Here is a 20,729-nt window from a genome sequence, read left to right on the forward strand (position 1 = left end):
TGAGGCAGCTAGGTGAGGTTGCACCATATCCCACTTGTAATTGACCTCACCTAGTTTATCTTAACAGTAAAACTAAAGAGCCTTTCCTCCATTATGTTTTCACAGGATAGCTAAAGCCTATTAGTTATTTCATGGGGGGAAAAAAACCTATACAAACATGCTATGCTTTCCTCTTTATGTTCAAAACGGTCTCCTTTTCAAGGACAGAACTGGAGACAAATTAAACATCATGCCATTTGGACTAATGCAGTAGCCTGCCCAGAAATGTGTTAATGTATTCATCCCACCAATTCTTGTGAGGCTTTTATTTTTCATAAAATACTTTAAAAAGCACATCACTTCCAGCTCAATTAAAGTTAGTGGCTACCAGAGCGAGCAGAACTGTCTCAAGAATTCAAAATGGCAGACCTCAAGATATTGTTTTCTTCCCATTAACTCAAAGTTAGTTCTTCCATTCTTGCAAGCTACCAATAGGAGACCATTCTTTAACATACAGAAGCAACTTATGACAGATGATCTAAACCACACTGTATAAAAGACGCAAACAAACTTTAAATACAGTACTTTATTTTTCCGTGTTCACAGCTATTAAAGTGTTTTCTTAAATCCTGAAAATAATTTTTTCCCCCCACTCTCAAACAACCCTCCCACCCCCACATTTTGGATGGATGATCACTAAATGAGAACATTAAAAAAAAACCCCAAATGTTCACAAACATATACAACAAAATCCATATTACCCTCCCAAAACACAAGCTGTATTTACTCAAAACCAAAGTCTTGAAAATTCATTGTTCAGGACGGAAACATAAAAAAAGATTTTGAGAACAGGTTTAAATCAAATCTATTTTTAGAAGATTTTATTGCATCTTTTGAAAGTTAAAAACATACATACTGAACAGGGGAGACACAAAATAATGTAATCTTTGAAATGTGCGTACTTGTTCATTTTACTTTCTTAATGCTTCAGATTTTGCAAGGTTATAAGAAAGTTTCAATGGGCAAATTAAAAAACCCCAATTTATTTCACTTTTATTTTAGATCTGTTTTAGGTCTGGTCTACATGCTGAAGGTGCACTGATATAACTAAAGGTGTGATGTTGCACCGATTTAGTTAAATTGGTACGACTTTGTGTGGCCACTCTTACATGGGTTTAAACTTGATTTATGTCTGTCTGATTTATGTCAATCCTGTCCCAGGCATGCTAAGCTAGTTCAAAACCAATGTAAGAGTGGCTACACACGCAAAGCTGTGCCTGTTTAACTAAAAATCAGTAAGATATTTCACTTTTACTTAAACTGTTGCAATCATAGCATATAGACAAGCCAGATTTTCCTAGCCTCGGCCTCTTGGTGCTATTCAGATGTCCTTTGTAGCAGAAGTCATCAAAACACTACGTTGGGACAAACAGGCAGAATTTCAGCTTAGGGACTGTGTGAGAGAAAGGAAAACTGTTCCCTTCCTTCCCTTTCCCTCCTGGTTGTTCTTCTACAGAGCCAGTTTGAGGACAGCAGAGTTCTGTATTGAACTTTTGTCCCCATCCTGACCGAAGTATCTGACAGGGCAGAGCTAAGCTAAGAATACCTGGAAACACTGCTCTCCACACTCCCTACCTACTGCTCTCTCTAATGCAGCAGGAGGCTGTCAGTGACTCCCATCTAACACAAGAAGCATGTGCAGGAGAGGAACTGGTGGTGATGTTGTGTAGTGCCAGAAGCGGAGTGAAACAGTCAGCTGACAGCTACAGTAGGCCAGGAGCTGCTGATGAAAAAATCACTTTCCTAATTCTATGAACAGCTTTTTCAAAACAGTGCCCTTTGGTTGCTCATGACCCCATTACTGTAGGATTCAAGGGTTCTCTGCTCACACCAAGCTGACCTCGAAGTGGAAGCAAAGGGAAGTACCGTTTTCCTTCAGTACTGTTTAGCTCACTTCTGCCACAGATGTCCTAAGTAGTGCTCTCAGCCATTCTCCAGGCAGGATAGGAGGTCAGGACTGGGAAAAACTACATTCAGTCTAAAGGAAAAGTTCAAATAAGGAGTTTAAAAAAAACAACAGAAGTGTTGTTATAACTAATCTTACAAGATTAGAGGAAGATATTTGAGGGAGAGAGAATAATTTTTAATGTTGAATATAGCCTTGGGCCATATTTTGGCGCAAATACATGTACATGAGGCTCCTGCTGGAGTCAAGGGGACCCATATGGGACCCCAGAACCAGAATATATTAGGCTGGGACATTCATGAGAAGTTAATAAAGAAGGATCCAGCCTCAGAACTCTAGCACATAAAAACAAAAAGCAGGCCCTATTCAGCTTAAAGTTACTACTGCAGCTACATAGGCTATGGAAACTCTTCACGTTTTCTGTGCTCTGTAGTCAGGGACACTGCTCCCTCCCCGTTTTGAGAGACTTTCTTCTTGGCCTCAGCCACGTAAGTTACTCCCCTTTCCCAAGGAAAGGCTCTGATTCTGCTCAACTCAGATGTTATTCATGGTAATCAGACCCTGGGGACTCGTCTCAAGAGTAGACACATGTCTAATGCCTCCCCACTAAGCTGGCCGACAGCTGGGGAGTAAATAGGCTGGACAACCTAAAGGTCTCTCTCTAGCTGACAGCTATAAATTGGAAGTTAGGACTTGTCTACATAGGGATATTTACTGTTATAATTATACTGCTATAATTACCCCATGGACACACTTATTTCCAAATAAGAGTGCCCTTTTCTGGTTAATTTGTGTCACTTCCAAGCACTTAGGAGACAGTGGAGCCAATAGGGCCAAATAATAGGGCCAAATAATAGGGCCATATACATCTCTAAAAATCCTACATGATTATGATCCTCACCAATTTCAATCAAAATGAGAGCACCCAAACTGATACAAAGAATGAGTGGAGTAGTGTTTTGGGGCAGGAGGCAAAGGAGGAGAAAAAGGATCTCATCCTTGCAACTGAAATTATTTTTGGGGAGGTGGCAGAAGGACATTGTGAGCTCCCCTTGCCCACTGACCAACTACCAGACACAGAGCCTGTGACTGACTTCCTTCTCAACAGGACAGTTCAGGGCACAGTCATCTTACTCAGCCTTCTGGGGCTTATGTGTTACAGAAGACCGTGTAAGTGACCAGCTGGCTAGGTGTTAGATGGTTGGGGAAATTTTTCATCACAGGTAACAGGGTCTGATTTTAAAGTAAGGTTCATAGAATGCCACTTTTAGCAGATCATTTTCATTTTACCTATCAAGGCTCATCACAAATCAGTTTTTACAATGCAAGTTTTTGGCTTTGAAATATTTGTATACATTATATATAAATACAGCATAGCCTTGTTTTGTTGACCATGGAATAGCATGGATTCAATACATCACTTGGAAACAATGAAGTTTTTTTGTTTTAAAATTTTTAGAGTATTTTAGATTTACTTCTGATGTTACATTTTTTTCAATTGTTCCATACAGAGGACTGAAAAGACAAGAAGCAGGAACCAGCATTCTACAGTCCTTTTAAAGCATATAAAACTAAGTATGGCCTACAAAGCCAAATGCCTCCTAAATCATTTCCTGTATTCTGGATATGACAGGCAATAATTAAAGAGGTCTGAACATAAAATAGTAACATTGAAAAAAGAAAAATTCATTGTTTCTATTCACTTTTCTGAAGTTTGTTATTTAAAAAACCAAACTGTTTAAGAATACACACATGAGCAGTGCAAAAAGAGGACTACTTTAAGACATCACATTTCGATATAAAAAAAATGTTCAGTTGACTAACAGGATTAAATAATATCAGGGATCAAATGCAGTGATTCATTAATAAAGAGATCATAATTAACTTTCCTATCATAACACTAAACCATTGCTAATATACACACCTCTCGCTACCAGTAAATATCACAACCATGTTTTGTCAGTTATTAGTATTTACAATGTTGTTGTTAGTATCTTCTATATCCTCCTCCCCTTCCACCATATGGATCTCCATAGCCGCCTCTGCCACTGTAACCCCCCCTGCCTCCATAGTCTCCCCGTCCTTGGAAACCACCTCCACCTCTACCACCACCACCTCCTCTGCCACCTCCTCCCCCCCAACCACCCCTCCCACCACCACCACCTCCTCCCCCCCAACCACCCCTCCCACCACCTTCTTGTCTCTTCTGCCAAGGGGGCATTTCAGGAGGTGGTGGCTCAATCTCAGTTGGTCTGCCTCCACGGTCTGGCACTCTCCCCATCAGGACCTGCGTAGAGAAATACACAATGCTTATGTTTAAATAATAATAAGGCTGCTGAAAGGATGTAGAAGTTATCTTGTGGATGAAGAGCACGTGCCTACTCATCACAGGGAATGCAATCCTACCCAGAGTGATCTGTGGGAGTTAGGACTTCCAAGTTATCATCCCATGTCTGCCACAGACTTGCCATGTGACAATAGACAGCCTCTCAGAGTCAGTCTTCCACCAGTACCACCAGCTAGATACTGCCTAGGGTGGTCAGGTTTAGTTGTTTATAATGAGCGTTGAGATTTTTTTAATCAAAGGTGTTACATAAGGGCTATCAATGCTCATGGCTCCTTAATCCTTATATTATGATGCTATTTAAATTCAACCAGAATGGCAAACATCGTTCAAATCCCATCAGAAAATACTGCACTGACAGCTACAGTGGGTAGCATATATGATCTGACAAAACTGGTAACCATATGCAACTATAGAATGGTTCATTGCTCTCTTTTCAATCAGGCATTACTGATGCAGTGCAGAGAACTGAAAAAGCAACCAAGTCCATAATGCAATGCTATAGTAGCACCTTCCAGTGAAAAGTGTTATCTTGAGATTCACTTGACATGAACTGATGTACAAAGAAAACATTATTGGGAAAAAATATTCACACAGCATGTTATCATTCTAACATGAAGAGACACTGTACTCTAGTCAGCTTACATCTAAAACGGTCATGCAGAAAGACATGAGTTTTAGTTACCCAAGTAGCCTGTTGATAATTTTCTTGCTTTCAGAGGTTCCCTCCCAACCCCACACAATGTATACCAACATGCAAGCTACTCAGATCACACTCTGTCAAAATAGCATATACTGTATACTAAAATAGTATTTACAAAAACAAGGAAGCATGTGTCATGTAAACCCTTGGATTCCAGTTGGCCACTTACGTGATGTCCTGGGATCACTCTGATGCCAAAGGGACATATCAGTCTTGTTTGACATACAACCCTTGAGTCTAAGGCCTGGTTTACACTGGGGGGAGGAGGAAGGAATCTAAGTTACGCAACTTCAGCTACGTAGCTGAAGTCGACGTACTTAGATCTACTCACGGTGGTGTCTTCACTGCGGTGAGTCGACTGCTGCTGCTCCCCCGTCGACTTTACCTGCGCCTCTTGCAGCGGTGGGGCACAGGAGTCGACGGGAGAGCGCTGGGGGTTGATTTATCGTGTCTAGACTAGACGTGATAAATCGACCCCCGCTGGATCGATCGCTGCCCGCTGATCCGATGGCTAGTATGGACATACCCTTACTCTTTCATTACTATTCAGGACACTGCCTGATCCAAATCTAATGTCTCCTCTTGTCTCCAGCTCACTCTCTCGATCTGCCCCTCTCCTGCTGCTTCTCAGTTTCTTGCTCTTTTGACCCACGCATACTTCATGATCTAACCAAACCACCCACTTCCCAAGTATTCCAAAGCCAGCCCTCCCCTAAGTCTGCCTGTGTCCAACCTGCAATACCCATTCCTTTCAACTGGCTGCTGCACCCTGCAACTACTACCTTACTCCATTTGCACCCCATCCCATCTGCTTCTACTTTCCAAACCCTCAGCAATCTGCCCCCTTTGCTCCACCCATCACTGCAATTCACATCAAATAGGAATCCTCAGCAAGATTCCAACTTACCCCTAAAATAAATAAGAAATATGGGAACTGTAGTGGTGATTATGTATTCCTTCTAAGAAGGCTTTGGAAGTTTGTAGATAGGTGGTTAAGAAGTAATTTGTTTCATCTTCATTTGAGTAATTATGAAAAAAATTATAACAAACTAATAACAATGTTTGCAGTATTTGAGTTTCATCATTCATATGTAGCTATCACATTTACATAGGTAAACCACAATATATATATTTTTTAATTTTGTAGTAAGAATTTCAGTCCCGTAGACGCCTGTTGTGCCTAGTTTCAACAAAAAGTTTTAAATTTAACAATGAGTTATAAATCTCAGAACATTGGGCCGTAATGAAAACTGTTTTAAATCCTTAGCTGTTATGGTATGCATAATATTCCTGTGATGGAAGGAATTACAAAAACCTGATATTTAGTAGCTAAGGCCTTCATCCTAGAAGCACTTATGCATATGCTTAACTTCAGACAAATGTAAAGTTAAGCATGTGCATAATTGGGGCCCATTGTTGTAAATAAAGTACCAAGAATTAATAATGCATTTGGACATATTGGCTACTACATTTAGCTACAAGTCCTGAAATAGACTATAAACCCCATGGAGATCCCTTTACAGCTTTGGGGCTTTACACTGTTAAACACTTGTCACTACTAAAATGAACCAACGATCTATCAACAATAAATATGTACAAAAATAATATTCCCCAGACAATCTGATTTCTAATTAGGCAGCAGAATTAGATGTTACAAAAGAAATTGGTGGAAACAAACTGTCAGAAATAAACAAAGTCATTTAAACAGGAGGCAGGTGGGGGAACCATCCAAAGCTGGATTTAGCAAGGTATAAAAAAATTAAATATGAATAGTTTCAATAGCAAGCTATTTTCTGATTAAAGTTCATGTCATTTTATGATTTTGGTGAGCAGTTAAAAAGTGAGAATCTTTTTTCCATTACGATTTCATCACAGAGTATAGTATATGGTCCGAATAACTCATTTGCAAGTAATTATGACCATAATATTTCTTAATCATGGAGACCACTTTCATTAAATAGTTACACAAATTGTGAAAAGCATATTTATTCTCAACTGTGATTTCAAAATATCTGACAATTTACATTGATCAGACAAGCGCCTCAATAATATTAAGCCTCAGTTCCTCACAGTCCCAATTTCAAATTCTGTTGGTTGAGCAATCTGGAAATTCACTTCATTTCACTAGTTCATAAAAAGAATCATCTCAACAAAGTTTCTCCTACTCAAGAAACAATGTACACTAACATCTCTTGTGACTTGAGTCCCTGTTAGTGAAGCTACAATGAGCACTGATGACCAATGACAAATTCAGTTTTTCTCTGAGGTCCTCCTTGCAAGAAAATGTTTGGATGCTCTTCAGATTGCTCAAGATTCCTTGCAGGGCTGTGCAAATCCACTTTGACAGTCTCTACTGACTAGAAGATTTTGAAGCAAACCTAGGGAATCAAAAAGTGATATCTGATTGTTTTTTTCTTGAAGTATCCAGGCTTGCCATTTCTACAATGGGTTTCTTCTGCTCTGTAGCTTCAAAAAAGCAGGACCACACCTGTTAGCTTCCAGGGAAGGCTTTGAGAAATCTACCCAGTGAAGCTGCTTCTGAAATTGGAAAATGTATAAGGATTCTTATGAGAGACAAGGTGGGTGAGATAATATCTTTTGTTGGACCAACTTCTGTCGGTGTGAGAAACAAGCTTTCGAGTTTACATAGCGCTCTTCTTCAGGTCTGGAAAACTTACTCAGGCCAGGTCTACATTTCAGACCTATATCGGTATGACTACGTCACTCAGGGGCGTGAAAAATCAACACCCCATAGCAACATAGTTATACTGACCTAACCCCCCGTGTAGATAGCACTATGGGAGAGCTTCTCCTGTTGACATAGCTACCGGCTCTCGGAGAGGTGGATTAACAATGCCAATGGGAGAAACTCTCCCGTCAGCATGGTAATGTCTTCACTAAGGGTATGTCTACACTACCCGCCGGATCGGCGGGTAGGGATCGATCTATCGGGGATCGATTTATCGCGTATAGTGTAGACACGATAAATTGATCCCCGATCGCTCTGCCGTTGACTCCGGAACGCCACCACGGCGAGAGGCGGAAGTGATTCTAAGTCGATCCAAGATACGTCGACTTCAGCTACGCTATTCTCGTAGCTGAAGTTGCGTATCTTAGATCAATTCCCCCCCCCCCCCAGTGTAGACCAGGCCTAAAGCACTACAGCAGCTCAGCTGCACACCACTACAGCACTGTACGTGAAGACAAGCCCTGAGTAAGTTTCCCAGAGCTGAAGAAGAGCTCTTTGCAAATTCAAAAGCTTGTTTCTTGCACCGACAGAAGTTGGTCCAAAAAAAGATATTACCTCACCCACCTTGTTTCTCTAATATCCTGGGATCGAGACGGATACAACAACACTGCATACAACTAAGGATTCTTGTGACATTTATGGCCATTTCCTGCAATATTCTGGAAAAATCTTATTGAATTAAGTTTAAGTACTTTGTATTAAAAATGCAACTGTTTATGTATTACTGTGGGGCTGTATGGAACGTCTTTAGGAGGAAGACAGGATTAAGGTGATCTCTAGGAAGTACCGTGAGCTTCAAAAAACTATGCTGAACAATGTAGCAAACATGAGTGATCTTTTGGGACAATATGTCTGAAGTGGAATTCCTAGGAAATACTTGGAGGAAGGGATTGTAAACTCCCATCTCCATATTCAGCCTTTGAAACTTCATCTTGAGGGACCTTTGGTCTGCTGCTCATCTGTTAGGTGAGGACAGTTCAAAGACAAAAGAGACACATGAAGTCGTCTGTGCAACAAGGTGGATCCTGGCAAGCTGATACTATGGACCCTGCTGTCCACTTCCTGACTCCCGGCTTCATCCCCAGTTCCTGCCTTCAACGCTGCCCTGTTTCTGGCTCCTGTCCCTTGTCTTGTTCCAGTCCCTGAACCCTGTCGGCCTGGTGACTGACTGCTCCGGCTCTGACTTCCAACTCAGCAGTGTCCCTTGGCTTCAGCTCCTGTTTCTTGTATGACCCCAGTTCCCACTTTTGGCTCAGACACCTGGCTCCTGATTCTGGACCTACCCCTTGGCCTCAGGTTCCCGAACACCAGGCCAAACCACCCACAACTCGGTCGCTGGTACTGGTTTTCTACAGACCCTGTGTCATGATCGGAATGTGGGCAGTCTGACCTAGTGGTCGGAGCAGGAGTCAGATGCCAAGAGGTCAGAGTCCAAGACAGGCCAAAGGGCAGACCGAGAGTCAGGCATCAGGAGGCAAGCAAGGTCAGGTTACCAGGAGATTGGGTTCAGGCACCAGATTAAAGACATCAATTGGAGAGCAAGGTCAAGGATGAACTAGGGTCGGAAGCTGGAGTCTAGGGTCTAATGTTAGCGGAGTCTGGAGCAGAAGCAGGCAGGCAGTCTGTGTTGTTGCTCAGACTGTTCCTCACCATGGCTTCCTGGTTTACATACTGGTATCAGCCAATCAGTGGGCTGTGAGGGGCTGCCAATCAGTCCCTGTGGGGCGCTACTTCCCGCTGAGCCTAGCTTTGGAAGGTCCTCCCAGGGATTCCTAGCCTAAGCCTCTATATTCCTGGGGGAATTCTGCACCAAAAAATTAAAAATTCTGCACACAATATTTTAATATTATGCAAAATTCTGCATATTTTGTCAAAATACCACATTATAATCACACCAATTTTGATTATTTTGGTCATTTATTTCAAAATACTTGTCAGCAAGAACATCTCTAACAATACAGACAAGAAAAAAGATTCAGGAATTTTTTTTTGACAAATAGATTCCTTATTAGGCATATTAATACAGAACTCTGAGTAGTAATTCATTTAAACTACAATGCAGAAAAAGTGGTTACTCACCTCTTGTAACTGTTGTTCTTTGAGATGTGTTGCTCATATCCATTCCAATTAGATGTGCGCATGGCGCGTGCACGGCCTTCGGAAAGTTTTTCCCCTAGCAGCATCCGTCCGGTCGGCTGTGGAGCCCTCCTGGAGTGGCACCTCCATGGCACTCAATATATGATCCTGCCAACCCGGCGCCCCCTCAGTTCCTTCTTGCCGGCTACTCTGACAGAGGGGAAGGGGAGCGGGTTTGGAATGGATAGGAGTAACATCTCGAAGAACAACAGTTACAAGAGGTGAGTAATCGTTTTTTCTTCTTCGAGTGATTGCTCATATCGATTCTAATTAGGTGACTCCCAAGCCTTACCTAGGCAGTGGGGTTGGAGATAGGGAATGCTGATTGTAGCACCGAAGGCCGCATCATCCCTGGCGTGCCGGACGGTGGCGTAGTGCAAGGTGAAGGTATGCACCGAGGACCAAGTTGCCGCCCTGCAGATTTCTTGGATCAGCACCTGGGCCAGGAAAACCGCTGACGAGGCCTGGGCTCTAGTGGAGTGTGCGGTAAGAGCTGGGGTCGGCACCCCTGCTAGTTCATAGCAAGTGCGGATGCAGGACGTGATCCAGGAGGATATTCTTTGAGAGGAGATCCGGTCCGCCACTGTTACGAATAGCTGGGTCGACTTCCTGAACGGCTCATTGCACTTGATGTAGAAAGCTAGGGCTCTGTGGACATCGAGGGAATGCAGCCACTGTTCCTGGGGACCAGCATGAGGTTTCGGGTAAAAGACAGTTAGGAATATGTCCTGGCTGGTGTGGAAGTTCGACACCATCTTGGGGAGCAAGGCCAGGTGTGGTCTGAGTTGCACCTTATCCCTGTGGAAGACCATGTAAGGCAGTTCCGAGGTGAGGACCTTCAAGCTCGGAGACGTGTCTCGTGGACGAAATGGCGACCAGAAAGGCTGTCTTCCAGGAGAGATACAGGAGGGAGCACGAGGCCAGCAGTTCGAATGGGGGCCCCCCCAAGAGCCTCGAAAGGACCAGGTTAAGATTCCACGCAGGGATAGGCTGACGGATCTGAGGGTATAGACGGTCCAAGCCTTTGAGAAAGCGACCAACCATAGGGTTGGCGAAGACAGAGTGGCCAGACATGCCTGGGTGGAAGGCCGAGATGGCAACAAGGTGAACCCTTATGGAGGACGCCTCCAGGCCTTGCTGATTCACATGCAGGAGGTACTCCAAAATGAGGGGTACCGGTGCCTGTACAGGGGGTGTGTGGCGCTGGTCACACCAACACGAAAATCTTTTCCACTTTGCCAGATATGTGGCTCTAGTAGAGGGCTTCCTGCTGCCTAGTAAGACCTCTCTTACTTGGTCCGAACACAGAAGCTCCATGGGGTTCAGCCATGCGGCTTCCAGGTGGAGGGACCATATGTCAGGATGGCAGAGGCGACCGTGGTCCTGAGTGAGTAGGTCGGGGAGGAGAGGCAACGTGATCAGTACGTCCACTGACAGCTCCAGCAGCGTGGTGTACCAGTGCTGGCGAGGCCACGCCGGAGCTATCAGAATCACCTTTGCCCCCCCCCCAGGGATTCTGAGTAGGACTTTGTGCATGAGAGGGAACGGAGGAAAGGCGTAGAGCAGGCGACCTGTCCAGGGTAGCAGGAATGTGTCCGTGAGGGAGCCCGGGCTGCGACCCTGGAAGGAGCAGAACACTGGGCACTTCCTGTTGCATTGGGTGGCAAACAGGTCGACCTGGGGAAACCTCCATCTTTGGAAGATGGGGTGTGCGACATCCGGCCGGAGAGACCACTCGTGCATATGGAAGGACCTGCTGAGGCGGTCTGCCAGCGTGTTCTGAATCCCTGGAAGAAAGGACATTACCAGGTGAATAGAGTTGGCTATGCAGAACTCCCAGTCGAATGGCTTCCTGTCAGAGGGGGGAGGAACAAGCCCCCCCTTGCTTGTTGATGTATAACATGGCCTGGTGTTGTCTGTTAGAACCGCCATGCAGCAACCTTGCAGTTGGGCCTGGAAGGCTTGGCAAGTAAGGCGCACCGCCATTAGCTCCCTGATGTTGATACAGAGGGAGAACTCGTTCTGTGACCACAGGCCCTGAGTCTGAAGGTTCCCCAGATGTGCCCCGCACCCCATAGCTGATGCGTCCATAACCAGGGACAAGGAAGGCTGGGGCTGTGGAAGGGAACTCCCCCGCACACCGCTTGGGGGTCGAGACACCAGCAGAGGGAGGCAAGGACCTGTTCCGGCACCGTGACCACTGAATTCAAGCTGTTGCGCCTCAGACAGTAGCCCGAGGCAAGTCATGCCTGCAACGGCCTGAGCCGGAGCCTGGCGTGCCGGGTCATGTACGTGCCAGAGGCCATGCTTTACCATGAATTTGTTAAGCTCGTGCAGGTCCAGAATGGGCCGGAGGCCCCCTTTGGCCTTGGGGATTAGGAAATATCAGGAGTAGAACCCTTTGCCCCTTAGCTCCCATGGAACCTCCTCCACTGCAAGGAGCGCGTGAACCTCCTGAATAAGGAGTTGCTTGTGAGAGAGGTCCCTGAAGAGGGCCGGGGAAGGAGGGTGGGAAGGAACAGAATTGGACAGAGTATCCTGTTTCCACCATGTGACGGACCCAGCAGTCCGAGGTTATTTGGGACCATGCACAGTGGAAGTGGGATAAACGATTCAAAAAGGGTGGGGAAGAATCCGGGGTTAAGTCCGGTACGCCGTCCCCGGGCCTCCCTTCAAAAGGCCTGCTTGGAACCCAACGATGGTTTGGTCGGGCCCTGGCCTTGTCCCAATGGGCGGTTGGAGGGCTTCCTTCTGCCATTCCATCCCCTCCACCTGTAGAAGTTCTGCTTTGGCTGAGGATAGCAGCATTGTTGCAGCTGCTGGGGCTTGAAGTGCTTCCTTTGAGGGCACGAAGTACTTGAGTTCGACCCCCTTGGCCGTAGGGGGAATGGAGCCTGGGGTCTGCCAGATGGTTTTGGCATTGGCCTGAATGGTCTTGATGAAGGGCAGGGCCACCCTCGATGGACCTTCCGGGGCCAAAATGTCTACCACCAGGTCCTCCAATTCCACCACTTCCTCAGCGCAGGCCCATGTTGCGCGCCACCCTGCGCAGAAGGTCCTGGTGGGCACGGCTGTCTATGGGGGGGCGGCCCAGAGACGGAGGTGCCTGCTACAGCCTCGTCAGGGGAGGACGACGAAGAGGCCAAGGTGGGAAGGGGTCATCTCGACCTTCCTGCACCATGGGAGCTCAATGCCCTGTATCGCTGACTGCCTCAGGCTCAGACACTGGAGTTGGGAGGGGTTCCGAGGGGGGAGGGGGCACGTCGTCTCCTCCGCACCCCTATGAGTAGGCCGACTGGCCGAGGCCTCTGGCACCCTCGGTTCAGATGTGGCCGAGCAGGAAACTCCAGACTGTGCACCATGGGCCTGGTGGTACGCCCACTGGGTCCAAAATGGCCACTGAGTGGGTCCCTGCCAGTGCGCCTGCCATGGCTCTGCCCCCACATCATGGCGTCCATGGTCTGACCAGCACCAGTCCTGCTCCGAATACCGAGACCCCATCTCTGAGCCCAAGGAATGGGATTGGGACCGTGAGGGCCAGGGCGGTGCAGAGCGGACCTGCTCCGGCGAACGGCGCTGAGAAGCTGGAGAGCAGCATCGCGAGGCTGGGGAGTGGTGCCGGGACCTGGAGCGGTGCCGAGATGGTGAATGGTATTGTGACCGGTGCTGAGTTCAGGACCTGCTCCATGAAGGTCGTACGGAGCAGCGCCACGATTGGGAGCAACGACGCGATCGGGAGCCGTGCCATGAGTCCAACCAGTGCTGTGAGTGTGACCGGCGCCGCAATGAAGAGCAGTGCCAGGACTCTGAGCAGTGCCGAGGTTCGACCGACGGTGCCAAGGTTCAACCAACGGTCAGATCAATGCTGGCTTGCCTCGAGACGGTGCCACATGCTGAGGCACCACAGGCTTGGCACGGACAATAAAAGACCTCTGTGCCGTCATGGCGATGAGGTCCCTCGCAGCCGAAAAGGTGTCCGGGGTGGACAGCAGCTGTACTTCCACAATGCTGTGGGTCAGGGAGTCCAAAGGCACCAGACTGAATGGCTCCCCTTGCGGGGCTGAAGTCGACAGTGCCGCGTCCACAGCCTTTGCCCCCGGGTGCTCCTCTCTGGAACGCGTCCCATTGGCTGGCTCCAGGGGGGTGGGCCTCTGCATAGGAGAGCCACTCTTCTCCTGCTTCCGGTGCCACTTCGGTGTCGGAGCGGTGCCAGGTCGATGCCACCAGTTTCGGCGCCAGGGAGCAGCGGTGCTGCAGGTCTCGGCCAGAGTCCATCTGCAGTCCTGCTTCCACCACTGCCGCCGGTGCCTGGCGCACCGAAGAACCCAGTGCCTGGTCCTGCCGTGCCGAAGGAGGCTGGGGTCTAAATGCCGGCTCCATAAGGAGCTGCTTAAGACGAAAGTTCCACTCCTTTTTGGTCCTAGGACAAAACCTTGCAGATCCTGCACTTTTCAGCTTGGTGAGCCTCCTCCAGATATTTCAGACAAGAATCATGGGGGTCGCCCGTTGGCATGGGCTTGTTGCAGGGTTCGAATCCCAGGGATTTGGGCATGAGAGCCCTCCCAAGGAAAAGCATTCAGAGCAGAGGGAAACTCCCCCAACCCAACTGCTACTAACTACAACAAAAAAACAAAAAAGAAACTACAAGAAAGAACAACTACTATTAGAATCAAGCTAGGGAAATGTGGAAAACTTGCTAAGCAAGACGCCACAGTTCCAACAACCATCATGGGTGGTAAGAAGGAACTGAGGGGGCGCCGGGTTGGCAGGGTCATATATTGAGCAGCACTCCAGGGAGCTCCACAGCCGACTTGACGGATGCTGCTAGGGGAAAAACTTTCCGACGGCCGTCCACGCGCCATGCGCACATCTAATTGGAATCAATATGAGCAATCACTCAAAGAAGAAACGTATTTCCCGCACACCTCAGAAACAGTGCAAAGGCTTATGGGAGTCAGTGGTAGCAGAGGAACTGAGGGCAAGGGAAGTAATTGCTGGGAATGAACCTGAAGGATTGCTGGGTGTAGGTAGAAGAAGTATGAAACAGGGGTTTGGTTTGGTTTATTTTTTTTTGTGGGGGGGGTAGTTAGGGAGCCTCCTCCATGCAGACTCTGGCTGATCCCTAGCCTCTCCATTCAGTCAGGCACATCTGCCCCTGTCCCCGTATGTCCTTGCACCCCCACTCAGCCACCCGTCTCCCTGTCCCCATGTGTCCCCTGCATGCCCACTTAGCTACCCCCTCTTCCTCCCATCCCCATGTGTTCCTGCACTCCCTTCCCTCATGTGGCCCGGCACCCCGACTCCCATTCAACCCCTGGCTCAATGCTGTCACCCCACTAGCTCCTGTGCCTCCGTCCCAATCTATCCACCCTGACTAGCCCTTCTGAATCCCAGTCTGTGTGTCACCCTCCCCTCCCCCCAGAAACCCAGCCTGCCCCGCAGGCAGGGCACTGTGAGGAATGCAGCCTCTCCATGGCTGGCTGAGCCAGTCCGTGAGCCAGCTGCCCTCTGTTCTGGTGCCACAGCAGCCCTTGATGGGTGAAAGGTGTAACTGCAGCGCCTCTCTGGCAGAATGTATTTTCTCCGGAGGAAAAAAAAATCTGCAGGGGACATGAATTCTGCACGCATGCAGTATTCCCCCAGGAATAGCCTCTAGTAGTGATGCAGAGGTGTCAGCAGCCCATGAGCTCCATGGTCCCAGATTCTAGCCCTCCAGACTCTTGCACATTAACAGTGTTTAGCTTTGGGGGGGAAAATGGTAAATTTATCGTCTGATGTGAAACTCGGACACTATACTTTGGGTCAGGTCTAAGGAACAGTTTATTCCTATGAAAAATGGTAAATGGCAGGTCTGCCATCAATACATGCAATTCACTCACCCTTCTAGCAGATGTTACAGAAATAATAAACAATATTAACAGATAAAGAAAAAAGACTCTTGGTAAGGTTTCAAAAGGCAGCTTCATAAGCACAAACAAAACTTAAGATCCCATGCTGCAACAGTATCTCCCAAGAAAGAATACCTGTTACATAACCCCTTAAAGAACTTTTTAACTGCACCATGCACAAATAATGATCTACCATCCATAAAAACAAAATAAGCTGACAGAGCCACCAAGTGGATTCAGAGAGGAATCAGATAACCCTTCAGGCTTTAGATACATCACATATTCCAAAACACAGAGAACAGAAGCAGTTACTGCAACTCAAATTTACACAGCATTATAAGAGACAAACCAAGCCCCCTGCAAGTGACATCATTTTCTTGCAGAATGCTTTCTAAAGGTAAGCAATAATTCTGAACCATTACTGAATAGGATTGTTCTAACACTAGTCAGAGTCTGACAAGCCAGGCCATCAGATGAAGAGACTGAGGATACGGATGAAGAATTCTGCCACACTATTGCAACAACAGGTACAAAGACAAGGGAAGCAGTCAGAATACTCCTCCTGACAGCTGAAGCAGGTCTATATCCATATACCATTTGTCCTTGCCAAGCCATGTGACTCAAATTAACCTTGCCTTGTCCTATCTTATGTTCTTCACCACCTTCTGAATTAATAGAAAGGTGGTGGGGGTAGGAGGGAAGTACAGAAAAAGCTTTGCTATCTGGCACTTTGGAGGAATGGGGGGTGCTGGTTAGTTAAAAATTCCAGTTAACTAGGAATTATACTTACTAATGGGTTGGGGCGTGGGAAGGAGTGTGGGCCATGGGCTCTAGGAGGGAGTTTGACCGCGGGAGGAAGCTTAGGGCAGGGGGTTTGGGTGCAGGAGGGGTTTCAGGGTGCCAGATCCCGGCGGTGCTCACCTCCGCGGCTCCCCGCAAGCAGCGACATGTCCCTGCTGCTCCTAGGTGGAGGCGTGGCCAGGGGGCTCTGCACACTGCCTCCGCCCACAGGCACCGGCCCCGCAGCTCCCATTGGCTGCAGTTCCTGGCCAATGGGAGCTGCGGAGCCAGTGCTCGGGGCAGGAGCAGTGCACAGAGCCCCCTTGGCCATTCCTCCACCTAGGAGCAGCAGTGACATGTCACCGCTTGCTGTGCTCTCAGCAATGCTAACCAGAGCCACCAGGGTCCCTTTTAGACTGGGCATTCCAGTCGAAAACTGGACACCAGGCAACCCTATTGAAAATTTGTATTGGGATCAGAAATGCCGGTTTCTAAAGCTTTCCAGTTGGTAAAGTGCTGAATAACAAGCTTTTACTGTATACAGAAGCCACTTTCCCCAGTGCACTAGGAAAGTATGAGATGGACAAAAGAAATGACACTTCTGTGACGTTATCTGATTAAAATATGACCATGTAGATCACTGTTGCCACCACTGTTATATAATCACAACAAATCTTATACAAAGAATGTCAAGAAAGGGGTCTATGCAAAAGTTATGTTTTGCTGAATATGATTATCCTATTTGTATGCATGTATCGTTTTTGTATTTGAAGTTATGAGTATTGGCTCTATACATGTATTTCAAATGTGTTTGCTTCTGGGTAGCACCCACAAAGAATTTAGCCAGCACACTGTGAAGGAACTATTTAAGTTAAATGGCCCATCAAAGAACACTTAACTCACAATGGAAGATGCCTATCTACACTTAATGGACTTTCTTGTGAACGTTCTAACTGTAGTATGGGTAATGGCCTGTGCTACACCAACCTCCTTATTGAGCTTGCAGGAACAAACCATCCTGATGTGTAGAAACAATAGTAAATATGGCACGTGACCAGCTTGGCTTAACAGTGAAATCCTTGCTGATCTAAAACACAAACAAGAAGCTTACAAGAAGTGGAAGACTGAACAAATGACCAGAGAGGAGTATAAAAATATTGCTCAGGCATGCAGGAGTGAAATCAGGAAGGCCAAATCACACTTGGAGTTGCAGCTAGCAAGAGATATTAAGAGGAGTTTCTTCAGATACGTTAGCAACAAGAAGAAAGTCAAGGAAAGTGTGGGCCCCCTTACTGAATGAGGGAGACAACCCAGTGACAGAGGATGTGGAAAAAGCTAATGTACTCAATGCTTTTTTTTGGCTCTATCTTCACAAACAATGTCAGCTCCCAGACTACTGCACTGGGCAGCACAGCATGAGGAGGAGGTGATCAGCCCTCTGTGGAGAAAGAAGTGGTTCAGGACTATTTAGAAAAGCTGGACAAGCACAAGTCCATGGGGCCAAATGCGCTGCATCTGAGGATGCTAAAGGAGTTAGCGCATGTGATTGCAGAGCCATTGGCCATTCTCTTTGAAAACTCATGGCAATCGGGGGAGGTCCCGGATGACTGGAAAAATGCTAATGTAGTGCTCATCTTTAAAAAAGGGAAGGAGGAGGATCCGGGGAACTACAGACCAGTCAGCCTCAACTCAGTCCCTGGAAAAATCATGGAGCAGGTCCTCAAGGAATCAATTCTGAAGCACTTAGAGAGGAAAGTGATCAGGAACAGTCAGCATGGATTCACCAAAGGCAAGTCATGCCTGACTAACCTAATTGCCTTCTATGATGAGATAACTGGCTCTGTGGATGAGGGGAAAGCAGTGGCTGTATTATTCCTTGACTTTAGCAAAGCTTTTGATACGGTCTCCCACAGTATTCTTGGCAGCAAGTTAAAGAAGTATGGGCTGAATGAATGGACTATAAGGTGGACAGAAAGCTGGCTAGATCGTCAGGCTCAACGGGTAGTGATCAATGGCTCCATGTCTAGTTGGCAGCCGGTATCAAGCGGCGTGCCCCAAGGGTCGGTCCTGGGGCCGGTTTTGTTCAATACCTTCATTAATTATCTGCAGGATGGCGTGGACTGCACACTCAGTAAGTTTGCAGATGACACTAAACTGGGAGGAGTGGTAGATACGCTGGAGGGTAGGGATAGGATGCAGAGGGACCTAGAGAAATTAGAGGATTGGGCTCAAAAAAAATCTGATGAGGTTCAACAAGGACAAATGCAGAATCCTGCACTTAGGATGGAAGAATCCCATGCACTGCTACAGACTAGGGACCGAGCGGCTAGGCAGCAGTTCTGCAGAAAAGGACCTAGGGGTTACAGTGGACGAGAAGCTGGATATGAGTCAACAGTGTGCCCTTGTTGCCAAGAAGGCTAATGGCATTTTGGGCTGTATAAGTAGGGGCATTGCCAGCAGATCGAGGGACATGATCATTCCTCTCTATTTGGCATTAGTGAGGCCTCATCTGGAGTACTGTGTCCAGTTTTGGGCCCCACACTACAAGAAGGATGTGGAAAAATTGGAAAGAGTCCATCAGAGGACAACAAAAATTATTAGGGGGCTGGAGCACATGATTTATGAGGAGAGGCTGAGGAAACTGGGATTGTTTAGTCTGCAGAAGAGAAGAATGGGGGGGAGATCTGATAGCTGCTTTCAACTACCTGAAAGATCGAAAGAAGATGGATCTAGACTGTTCTCAGTGGTACCAGATGACAGAACAAGGAGTAACGGTCTCAAGTTGCAGTGGGGGAGGTTTAGCTTGGAAACTTTTTCATTAGGAGGGTGGTGAAGCACTGGAATGGGTTACCTAGAGAGGTGGTGGAATCTCCATCCTTAGAGGTTTTTAAGGTCAGGCTTGACAAAGCCCTGGCTGGGATGATTTAGTTGGGGATTGGTCCTGCTTTGAGCAGGGGGCTGGACTAGATGACCTCCTGAGGTCCCTTCCAACCCTGACATTCTGTGATTCTATGACTAAGCGAAGCATGCCTGGACATGTGACTTGCCCATGTGACTCCAAACACCATCTTGTTATCTGTAATTTTCCACAGTGACAACAATGGAATTCCCTTCACTTGGCAGATGCTGTAAAAGGTCCTGGAAACATCTCCATCTCTATAAAACTCTTTCTTGCTCAAACCTCTGGACTATGAACTTATACTAAAGGGAGCATTTTAACCAAAGGACTGAGGACCTTCCAATGATTTGGAAGCAACCAGAGATTTAACAAGCCAGCAGTTTATTCCATCATTGCTACAAGCCTGAACCAAGAACTTTGCATTTATTGTATGTATTTGATTCCTTTAATTTTAACTCTCACCTTTAATTCTTTTTATAAATAAACCTTTAGATTTTAGATACTAAAGGACTGGCATCAGCATGATTATTGGGTAAGATCTGAGTTGTATATTGACGTGGGTGTATGGCTGGCCATTTGGGATCAGAAGAACCTTTTGTTTGATGAAGTTGGTTTTAAATAACCACTCATCATTAAGTCTAGTGTCTGGGTGTTGAATCCAAGACTGGAATACCTATGGAGGGTGCATTTCTGACTTGTTAGCCAGTGAGGTGAGACAGAAGTTACTTTTGTTGCTGGTTTGGTATATCTCATGAAAGAATAACCACCAGGTTTTGTTTCTTTTTTTTGTGGGGGGGGGGGGGGGGGGGGGGGGGGGAGGGAGAGTCTGCCATTTTCCCCAGCAGCTCGTCCTGAATTTGGTATTCTCAGTTGTGACCCACGAAGGCACAACTTCTTGTTGAACCTGGTTGCAAACCGGCCTACGACACTTGGTCCTTTAACGACCACACACGCATCTGAGAGCTGTCCCTGCTTAATTTATCTGCCGAACACATTGCTCTCCCTTGCTAAACACAGGGCCATCAGGAAGACATTGTGTGTTTATCTGCCCTCTTAGAGATAGGTTGGCAGGAAGCAAAAGCCACACAAACGGCTTTAACAGGTTGCAAAAGTCCATCCTACTTCTTGAAGGAACTCCTAAAATGTTGAATACCAGATGCAATGTTTCATATTGTAAATTAAAACACATTAGCTAACTATATTAAAACTACAAAAAACTAATCTAATATTAATAGACTATTCCTATAGGACACTACAGTATGAGAAAACCCTGGATCCTCAGGAA

General features: G+C 46.7%; 1 protein-coding gene across 2 annotated transcripts in view; it reads right to left on the minus strand.

Annotated features, from left to right (window-relative positions):
- Positions 1–20,729, minus strand: part of FAM98B (family with sequence similarity 98 member B) — a 68,353-nt gene that overhangs the window by 16,351 nt on the left and 31,273 nt on the right. Inside the window, exon 8 of one of the 2 annotated variants that reach the window (XM_024202059.2) lies at positions 4,139–4,232. In XM_024202059.2, coding sequence (XP_024057827.2) covers positions 4,139–4,232 — 94 coding nt within the window. Of the gene's footprint in view, positions 1–2,790; positions 4,233–20,729 lie in introns of those variants that run through there. The other variant, XM_024202058.3, reaches the window with a different exon arrangement.

The sequence above is a fragment of the Terrapene carolina genome, unplaced genomic scaffold (assembly GCF_002925995.2).
Source record: "Terrapene carolina triunguis isolate 2854851 unplaced genomic scaffold, T_m_triunguis-2.0 Scaffold96, whole genome shotgun sequence".
Taxonomy (NCBI): domain Eukaryota; kingdom Metazoa; phylum Chordata; order Testudines; family Emydidae; genus Terrapene; species Terrapene triunguis.